Here is a 10,664-nt window from a genome sequence, read left to right on the forward strand (position 1 = left end):
GTTAGGTGACACTCCCCTCACCTGAACAAACAACGTGTGCATGTCACATTCCTGCAAACTCATTTATCCATTTGTCGCCTTATTTTCCTTTGGTCTCTGTATCCCCTGTGCTCTCAATTTTCTCTGCTATAACACCTCTTCTGCTGAGAGCAGGTATCTAAGGCATACAGGATGTGCAGGCTTGTCTCACTACATCAGAGCTGGCCATACGTAGAGGGAAACGTGTGCAAGGCAGGGCCTGCTGTGCAGTATTAAAGTGATGACTGCCTGGACCCTAATCTATTATACATACATGTTTTTAGGTTACTAACTCAAAGCTTAAAACTAGTGTAGGTGCTGGCAAAAATGCCTTCACATATGTATTGCCAAGAAATTGGAGCAGTCTTTTTTGCTAGTGAAATATAGAGTACAACAGATATTTTTCAGTTGTAAATGCTTCTGGCATTTCTGGCTTCTGGTGTCAGCAGCACTGACTGAACCTGGGGCTTGAAACCAATAGCAGAATTGCTCAGTGCAAAGTCCAGTTTGCCCACATATTTAAGAAGTCAAAGTGGACAATATCTAGCCAGTCTCAAGTGAGGCGTTAAATCCCTTGCTACCATTTGGGCTTCTTAGAGCAGTTGACCACACAGACGCACACAAAAGTCTACATAGGGTCATCATCATGATCACATTTATAAAAGTCATCAACATATTGATTGTGAAAGAGGGCTGTTTTGGGGCCGCATACAATATTGGATCAACTTCCCTATATCTATACCAACAGAGCAGCATGTATTGGCAGCAAAACTATTACTTTGCAATAAATGCTAACATCAAACATGGCCTATATTTCATATGCCCCTGCCCATACATGATAGTAACATCCCTCTATTCCACCATGGATCACTGCCCTGTTATTTTTTTAACAAATTGCAAAATGTACTACTTACAGAAGATGGAAGTCCTGGGGGCACCTTACGCACTTTTTTAGGTTGGGAATCTGCATGATAACAATGTTTGTCAGTTTGTTAGGATATAATGAAATAAAATAAAATACTATATACAATTAAATAACACAATTAAACACACACACACATACACACACACACACACACTGTACATGCATTCAAACACAGTACTAAAGTTTTAGGCAGGTGTGGAAAAAATGCTGCAAATTAAGATTGCTTTCAAAAATAGAAGTGAGTTCATTTGATCAATTAACAAAAGAGAAGTCTAAATTAAATAAATATTTGAGGTTTTGCTTTCAAAATAGCATCAGGTCTTCTAGGTAAACTTGCATACAGTTTTTGATGGAACTCAGCAGGGAGGTTGATCACAGATCTTTGGTGGATGCAGGATTGCTCAAATCCTTCTGTCACTTTATGTAATCCCAGACAGAAACCCCAGACGGCTTTAAAATCTTTGTCTGGGAAAGACCTTGCTGATGCAGTAAAACTACTTTGTTTCTTGTTGCTGTGCCCAGTCTTGCCATGGTGTATGACCGGTGACCTGAAACTGTCCTTTGCAGCACAGTTTTGCTGTTTGTAGCCCAGTTTTAAGCCTGCTACACAGCTGTCTCAGTTTCAGTTAAAGACACTGTTCAACCTGCATAAGAAAATGATGATCATAGCAACTAGACAAATCCCTGACACCATGCAAGTGTCCCTAGAAGAATTTGATGCTGCTTTGAAGGCAATGGGTAAATGAACAGAAGACAAATCTAAATCAAATCTACCTTCTCTTGACTTTCAGCTTAAGCTTAGTTTAAAAAATCTTATGAGTAGTAGTTTTGGCTACACTTCTCAAAAACCAACCAGCTCATGTTTCATACAAATTAAAAGTATCCAAATGAATAACTTCAAGAAGGCACGCTAAAAGATACAATGTCTATCCTAAATAAACCCACAGTGGTAGGTGTGCTAGGTACTAAACCGGACTATGTAGATGCAATTATAAATGTAGTTAGTTCTCCAGTCTAACCCATATCAGATGTGTATCTGGCAGTGACAAGACACATGGTGATGTAGTTGGCATCTCAATGCTTAAGGTGCATACACACTAAGTGTATTTTGCCCGTCCAAGCAATTTTACTCATGGAGGACTGCTTTCCATAGCAAGAAGCTATGGAAAAAGAGTCCACCCCACTGCTTATCTGCTGGTAATACCACCAGATGGGCGGTGGACGGCTTTCAGCTGAGAATCACCCAGAGTGATGGTGATCAAAAGACTAGCGCCAGAATCCTGACAGACAATGTCCTGAGTGTAATAATGTCAGGAAGCGGGGATAGGGTCAGAGTTAGGCTGTGAGAAGTGACCGTTACAAATGGGAGAGGGTTAGAATACTTAACCACTATGTGCTGGAATTCTTGGTGATGGTGACAGCAGCATCCTAACTCTAACATGAAAACCACCATCACAGTTTACATTCACCATTAACCTTTTTCTGCTTTTACGGTTGATAGAAGGTGCCATGCTTGGTATTGCCCATTGCTCATAAGAAATGTGGCATACAGTATCTAGGCATAGATTTCATACTTCAAATGTTTTTTGTAATTGTCTTTCAATTTTGTATAAAAAAAAAAAGTTATGAAAATGTTTTAATGTTGTGGGTTGACTGAGAATAGAAATCCCTGACTCTCTAAACGATATACAGAATAATGACATATCATAACAACATTTTTGTGCATATCATCTAGTGTGCATGTACTGTCACAGACTCTGCGTGTTCGAGTCCGTAGTCAACAACTTCCTCCATTGGCCCTGCATGCACGAACAATGATGGACATAGTTAGTGAGAGCCATGCTGCAGAGTGCATCATGGCCCCCCACTATCCCTTATCACAGACATCATCGGCAAGGGTGTAGGCACTTGCCATGCCGTCACCACCGCCAGGTCCAGTCAAGCATAATCACTCTGAATACACATATCTAATGTGTATACAGCTTTAAAAAGTGGTTGGAAATTAATATTTTATGTCTCTCATACAAGACACCCATTCATATGCAACTATTGTTAAAAATAAACATAAGACCTCAAGCTGAAATATAACTCTTACCAAGGTTACCATCTCCTGGACGCCGCCGTGAACTATTTGGGTATGGGTAATACTGTGAGCTTCCTTTTCCTGCACTGGGGGAGAGAGCACTGGGGCTGTTCATTCCCAACTCACCAGGCAAAAATCCGGGCTGCAAAGACATTGCAAAAGTCAAGACAAGTACTCGATACATGCCACCAATGCTTAAGAAAGGGCTGCAAGGATATTAGTCAATATTGGAGACTGGAAAATATAATGCATGATTACATTTTGGTATAAATTTTGTAGCTGAAGAAAACTTACAGAACGATTCTCAATGTAAAATATGCTGCACCAAAAGCTTTACTAGTACACACCAATAGCTTTACTGCCGAGGGGCGGCGGTACGCGTCCTCCGACCTTTTCATACCCCCACTATCCACGTCCGCGTGGAGTTGATCTTATATAGTGTGGCGAGCGCAGCGAGCCACCGAGCCCGAAGCGTGGCGAGCCCCGCGAGGGGACGCGTAATACCTGTGAAGTAGTGCGCGTCCGCTCGCCACACTATATAAAGTGTTCCGTGCCATAGGTTAGCTATTCAAATTATTCTGCTGCTATACATTGGGCAGTGAATTAATGCATATGCACAAAACTCGTTTGAACATACACCTTATCAATTGATAGATTTGGTCAGTGGGTCAGCCAAATATGTACCCAGCCTCAAGAGGCATACACATTGGGCAATTGCGGCCCCATTTCTAAGCAATCTGACAAGGTTGCTTAGAAATCGAGCAAGGATTGCTCCGTGTGCCCTACAGCTTTCCTGCTAGATCGCAGGGCTTTTCCTATAAACAATAGGCAAAGCCTTGTGCTGCACAGATCGTTCAAAACACATCGTGGTGTGCACCGCGAAGTGTGTTGAGCGATTGTGCTTAAGCACGATGCTCAGCCTCTCTGCACCCTTGTGTATGGGGCTTAACAGAGTTATAGTCTATGTTAAAAGGTTTCAAATAATAACCAAGCCAAAAATCAGGCGGTCCCCTGCTCCGTACAAACTGAACATTTTTACACATTTAATTGTGTAGTTATTATCTGCCATATTTAACGCAATACAAAAATTCCATTTTAAATGTAACAAGTTCAAAAGTTTGAGCAATGTGTACAACCATACCAATGTTTCCTAATGCCAGACTCCTTGCACCCTCTACAGCTCAGGTTTTCATTTAGATTTTTTTTATCATGCACAGGTGACTGAAGGGCATATGGAGGAGCAGCAGATTTGACCTCAAAACCAAACATGAATAAAGCAGCTACTTCATAAATATACCTTTGAATCTAAATTCTGCTGGGACAGTAATTATCCAACTCATTTCCACAGATCAAAATCCTCTAAATATAGCTGTTGGGTTCTATGAGGGTTAGGGTCAAGAAAAACTGACTTTCAATGACAAAATCGCGAAACATCTGTTGGGGCCAGATTGGTATCTCTACTCTTGTTTTTAGAACTTTTTCCCCATTCTTCCTTGCAGAACCAGTCTAAGACTTTCAATACTATTCAAGTTTGGGAACGCATTTCTTAAAACTTAATATTTATATTCCGTAAGTATTTAATTGGTAATTTCAGCAACTTGACACTAGAAAACAGAATGGACAAACTTATTTGGATGCTTGACCAATACACCAACAGAGATTGTAATAACACTGTATTTAAATACATATACTTTAGTAAGGAGTTAGTCCCCCTTTGGAGCTATAACACCTTCCATTCTTCTTGGAAGGCTTTCCACAAGCTTTTGGAGTGTATCATTGGTAATTCATTCACTTTGTATGTTGTAGAGCATTTTTGAGGCAAGGCACTGATGTTGAACTAAAATCACCAATCACCATTCCAGTTCATCCAAAAGGTGCTCAATGGGGTTGAGCTTATGGTTCTGCACAGCTCAGTCAAGTTCTTACACTCCGAACTCCTCAAACCAATACCATTATAGTTGATAGGTTATTGGTTCCGCGCTCACCCTCTAGGTGTGTACCTGGTGTTATGCACTGATGGTGACAAAGGATTATCACTAAGTAGTGGGATGCAAGAGTGGAAAATTTGGTACTTATTTCCTAGCACGGCGCCCGTCACAGGTGATCGCATACCTTAACTTAAGGTATGCGATGGACGCGACCGACGCGATTTCAGGGCTACATTTAGCCTTTTCCCCGACAATTAAAAAATCGCATCCATCGCATGCCTTAAGTTAAGGCATGCGATGCGACCGATGCGATTTTACATAGGGAACAATGTTAAATGGGCCAACGGACCCGATTTTTCATTGTATAGCCACCCTTATGGGTATTTGACATGACAAATGCCCCCCCCCCCCCCACCTATTGTTAATGGCACCCCACGTTGAACGCAAACCCGAAGCGTGGCGAGCGCAGCAAGACCCGAGGAGCGGCGGTACACGTCCTCCAACCTTTTCATACCCCCACTATCCACGTCGACGTGGAGTTGATCTTATATAGTGTGGCGAGCGCAGCGAGCCACCGAGCCCGAAGCTCTGGCGAGCCCCGCGAGGGGACGCGTAATACCTGTGAAGTAGAGCGCGTCCGCTCACCACACTATATAAAGTCAACTCCACGCCGCTGCGCTCGCCACACTTCGGCTTGGCTTTGATTGTGGAGTCGCGTTAACAATGGGGGGGCATTTGACCCATCAGGGTTGGGAAACAATAAAAGTTGGGGTTGGGGGCCATTTAACATTGGGGCCAATGTAAAATCGGGTCTCAGGGACCATTTCACATTGATTCCAATGTAAAAATTGCGTCGATCGCATTGAATGTGATTTGGTTGCATGCGATGCGATCAACGCGACTTTTTTAGACCCGATGGATACAATCTTGATCGCAGGAGCCGTGCTAGGAAATAAGTACCGAAAATGTATTTACAAGTGCAAAATACAAGCAAGGGATATAATGTTGCCTGTGTGTTTGACACACAGGATGGGAGACCGGTGAATGGGGGGTGTTGTCACAATGCTCCCAGTGGATCAGCTCTCACTCTACGTGTCTGCTGACCACTGGTGATGTGGCGGGGATGGAGGGAGGGTATGGGATATTGGGCTGGCTTTCTGTGTGTGGGCAAAGCAAAGATGTCTGGGGGTGGGATGAGGAGCAAGTCTCTGTAAGAGAAGTCTATGGGGTCAGAGTGAATGGCACCGGGGGCTCTCGTCCCTAACCCAACCGGTGGTGCATTGCGCACTTACCCGATACCCTGATGGTCGGTATGTGGAGGTGTCCCTCGCCTCCTGGTGTCTTCACCGGCGCCCACAATGCTGGCAGTAGTTCCACACTGCTGCACCTTGTGCCGCCGTCACTTCCGGGTTCAGCTGGAGAGCGTCGGCCCGGAGTGACAGGGGGGTGGGAGCTGTATGTGCTCGACTCCCCGGCTGGGTCGGGAGGAGACTTGTGCTGTGGTGGTGGGTGGGTGGATGTCCAACGTGTTTCGGCCGCCAATCTGCCTTTTTCAAGGATGTTAATGTTCACGTAGTGTCTGGTCTATAAGGGGATCTTAGTCCCTCCCCTAATGCATTGATAGGTTTCAAGCTGTGTCACTCATGGTATCCATGTTCTGTGTGGGTGGTTGTTCAGACTGTGGGCGGGAGGTGCATGGATATATGTTCCATACTTGATGCAGCAGGTATAAGCTGAATGTCCGTTTAACCTGCGTGCAGAATGTGCACACGGTTTACTAGTTATGAAGGAGATGGTTTTGTAGGAATTCTAATGAAGGATAGATGTCGAGGCTGATTATTGCAGGTTACCATTATGGAAGTCTATGTTCAAACCTCCTGGATGTAGGGTTTTGAGGGAAAAGATCCAGAACAAGTCTCTCTTGTTTAGGATCTCAGTGTGGTCACCTCCTCTCCAGTTTACTGTGGGTGCTTCAATGGCTATGAATGTTAACCCCTTAGGGTTGGACCCATGTGTCTGTTTAAAGTGTAGTTATATGCTATGCTTATCATATCCAATTCTGATGTTTCTTAAATGTTCATATAGCCTGTTCTTTAACTGTCTTATGGTCCCTACCTACGTATTCCAAATTACAGGGGCATCTCAATAAATATACTACCCCCTTGGTTTCGCATGAGAGGTGTTGTTTGTAGCGGAATGTGTCACTGGTGGTGGTAGATGTCCATGTATGTGCGACTTTTGTTGTTATATTGGTGAGGTTCTTGCACGCTGCACATTTTCCACAGTGAAATAAGCCTTTGGTGTCCACTAATCTTGTTTGTTTGGTGGTTTTGGGTTTTATACTTTAGCGCTGGCACATTTGTATTTGCAATTTGCATTTGCAATACCATTATACCTTTATACTCCTTGCTTTGTGCACAGGGGTACAGTCATGTTGGAATAAAAAAGGGACTTACCCAAACTTTTATTTAAAATGTCTTATTACAGATGTAGCCCAGCTCAACTGTGCTCCGCCGTAGCACGTGTTACATGCATGGTGAAAGGCGTGCACCCACCACCACTCGTGTATCAAAGTCACACTGGAAGCTTTGAAAAGCATTAAGCGGGACATGGACAGTGTTGTGATTCTGCACTGTGTTTGCAATTCTCTGTGCCAAATGGGCACTAGTGGACATATCGCAGCACCAGTCAATGTGGCCATCGCAGTACACTAAAAACATTAAAATTGCCCTTCGCAGGAGAAAAAGAAGCCTAACCCAAACTCTGAAAAACAGCCCCATACCTATATCCCTCCTCTAATAAACTTCAGTTTTTGTGCTTACATTAATGCCAGTGGAATTGTGGAACTATTCAGCTAAGCATTAACTACTTCTACTCATCATGGGCCTTAGGCAGTCATCCAGCTCGCCCTGTGATTGCTGTGGTCTTCCGCTCATGGCTGAGTTGCTGCTATTCCTAAACGCCTGCACTTACAGCTGAACATGTAATAGTCAGCAGGGATAAATTTATATGAACCATCTAAACACAAAGATGGTATACTATCACAGTAACATGCTTGAATTCACCAAGCTCTTCAAATAACAGAAGTTAGCAAATGGAAACAGCATGACTAGGTGCTTGATTTTATACACCTGGGAATTATTGAATTCCAGTGTTTCAATCAGCAACAGATGTGGTCAAATACTTTTGTCCATATAGTGTCCCTCAAAATAGATAATCTCTTTTTAGCCTTATTTGCCACACCAATGGGTCAACTGCTTGCAGGATTATGTATTCTTCCTACCAACTGGGCAATATTTCCTGCACCATAAACTACCACAAAATGAAGATAGAATCAATGAGCACGGATGGGCACAACCTGGCAGAAGTATGAGGCAGGTATTTCAGACGGTGGGCTATGCCAATTTCATAGAGAACAGTATACGTATTACACATTTATTGGTATTTGTTTCTAGGTGTTTTTTATTTTTTATCTTATAACTTATGTAACTTTCCATTCGGGTTTAGTGACGCCTTTAAACGTTACTCCCATTTCTGCAATTCAGTTTGAAAAGAGTACAAATGGATTTAAATAGAAGAGAACAACTTTCAACACATTGGTCCTACCTAAACTTCCAAGGTGGTGTTTGTTAACATATGCATGCTTGTTAAAAAAAACAAAAAAAAACTGGTATATGTATATTTATTTAAAGTGACTTCATAAAATTATAAATCTCTAAATATGCATAACGTGAATAGCCTCAGTGGTGAGAAGAAATGCATGATAAGACAGGTATTTGGGCACTAATTCAGTACTTTAGATTGGTTTAGATGCTTTGCGCCTTATGGTGGAACAACTGAACTATGCCAGTGGGCGCCATGCCCACAAGACAACTGGAACTCTTTGGGATCATTGATCAAGCAGTAACTAGTTTCACTTGGATAGTAAATGTGCTGCTGCTTTAAAGGTAAAGGAACCTGTGATACCAGTGTTATATTCTTTGCCAAAGGTGCATAAAAACAGCACCACTCCTCCTGGCAGACCCATCATCTCTGCCAGGGGGAGTTTATATCAACTGGTATCACAGCTCCTTGATATGCTAATCCAACCACATGTCGTTATACAGCCTTCATTTCTTCGAGACACGACCAGTTTCCTGAATGCAATTGCCAATACTAATGAGTTACAGGAACACACCATTATGTGCATAATGGACGTATCAAGCCTATATACATCCATTCCGCACTCTCAGGGGCTGTCAGCTATGTGTGAGTTTTTGAATGGTCTGGAGAATTTTGACTTTAACATTTCTTTGTATTTAGAGTTACTGCAGTTAGTGCTCACTAAGAACTATTTTCTGTTAGACGGCAATATGTATCTGCAGACGTCCGGTTGTGCTATGGGGGCGGCGGTCGCCCCGGCCTACGCTGATGTATTTATGTTCAATTTTGAAAATGAATTATTTTTTAAACATCGTTTTGGCCAGCCTATCCGGACGTTCTGCAGATACATAGATGTCCTATTTATGTTCTGGGACGGTGGTGAGGTACAGTTTAATATGATGATGGAGGAAATGAATGCAGCAGATACGCCCATTAAGTTTACTTATAAATCTAGTAAGACATCCATTGAATTCCTGGACGTGCTGGTCGCGCTATCTGATGGCGTGATCAACACTTCGGTGTTTAGAAAACCCACCGACAGGAATACGCTACTGCTTGCCAGCAGTCGTCACCCACCTGCACTTAAAAACGGTCTTCCGTACTCGCAGATGGTACGTGCAAGACGGATTTGCAGTGACCCCACTAGAATGGACTTTGAATTAAACCTGATCATTGAGAAATTTCGCACTAGGGGGTACCCCTTGGATAAATTATTGCTGTCCAAAGAAAGGGCTCGTAAACTTAAGAGGGAAGATCTCTTAAAACCCCAGGTTAAGAAAAATACAGGAAATGTGTTCCCCTTTATTTCAAAATTTGACTCATCTAGTATGGTTGTTCCAATCGCCAGCAAAGCCCTGTGGCCAATTGTGGCATCTGATAGCACTCTACCTGCATTTAAGAATGAACAAGAGGACGTAATTTACGTGATAGTCTTGTACACTCTGATATTATGGGTTTTGGTGCTAGTGACCACCATAACGTTATGCATAAAAAACCAGGTTGCTAAAGGTGCCCTCATTGTGCCACGTGCAATTTTCTCATTGCGGCCAAAGAGTTCAAACATCCTCATACATCAAAAGTGTATGGCATTAGCCATGTGCTCACATGTGACACTCAGTTCGTGATCTATGCTATTATATGTCCATGTGGACTCTATTATATTGGCTTGACATTGAGAAAATTCAAAGAATGCATGGCTATGCATAGATCATCCATTAAGGCTGCTTTAGGTGGCAAAAAAGCGGATCAACCAGTGGCAATCCATTTCAGAGAACAGGGACATCCCTTGGAATCCCTACGGTACATTATGATAGACCACATCCCGCCATCAAATTGTGGCGGAGATAGGGTTAAACGCCTTCTCAAATAAGAGTCGATGTGGATCTTTAGATTAAATACCGTAGCGCCTAACCGTCTGAATGAACGCATTGTCTGGAGTTCATTTATGTGAATTATGCCTTAGCTCATATATGTCTAGTTCTGCTATAAGACATAAGCCCTTATTCTGGTTGGTGCGGATATGTCCGGGTGCGTTCGTTCCGCCCATGTTTTGTGTTTGCGCATGTGC

The 10,664-nt window shown here is 42.8% G+C and overlaps 1 protein-coding gene across 1 annotated transcript in view; it reads right to left on the reverse strand.

Annotated features, from left to right (window-relative positions):
* Positions 1 to 10,664, reverse strand: part of LOC146064021 (transcription factor E2-alpha-like) — a 158,754-nt gene that overhangs the window by 47,076 nt on the left and 101,014 nt on the right. The window contains exons 8-9 of the mRNA XM_083177032.1: positions 3,039 to 3,168; positions 933 to 982 (exon numbers count right to left, since the gene is read on the reverse strand). Coding sequence (XP_083033158.1) covers positions 933 to 982; positions 3,039 to 3,168 — 180 coding nt within the window. The remainder of the gene's footprint in view (positions 1 to 932; positions 983 to 3,038; positions 3,169 to 10,664) is intronic.

Source organism: Crinia signifera, chromosome 1 (assembly GCF_055691185.1).
Source record: "Crinia signifera chromosome 1, ASM5569118v1, whole genome shotgun sequence".
NCBI lineage: Eukaryota > Metazoa > Chordata > Amphibia > Anura > Myobatrachidae > Crinia > Crinia signifera.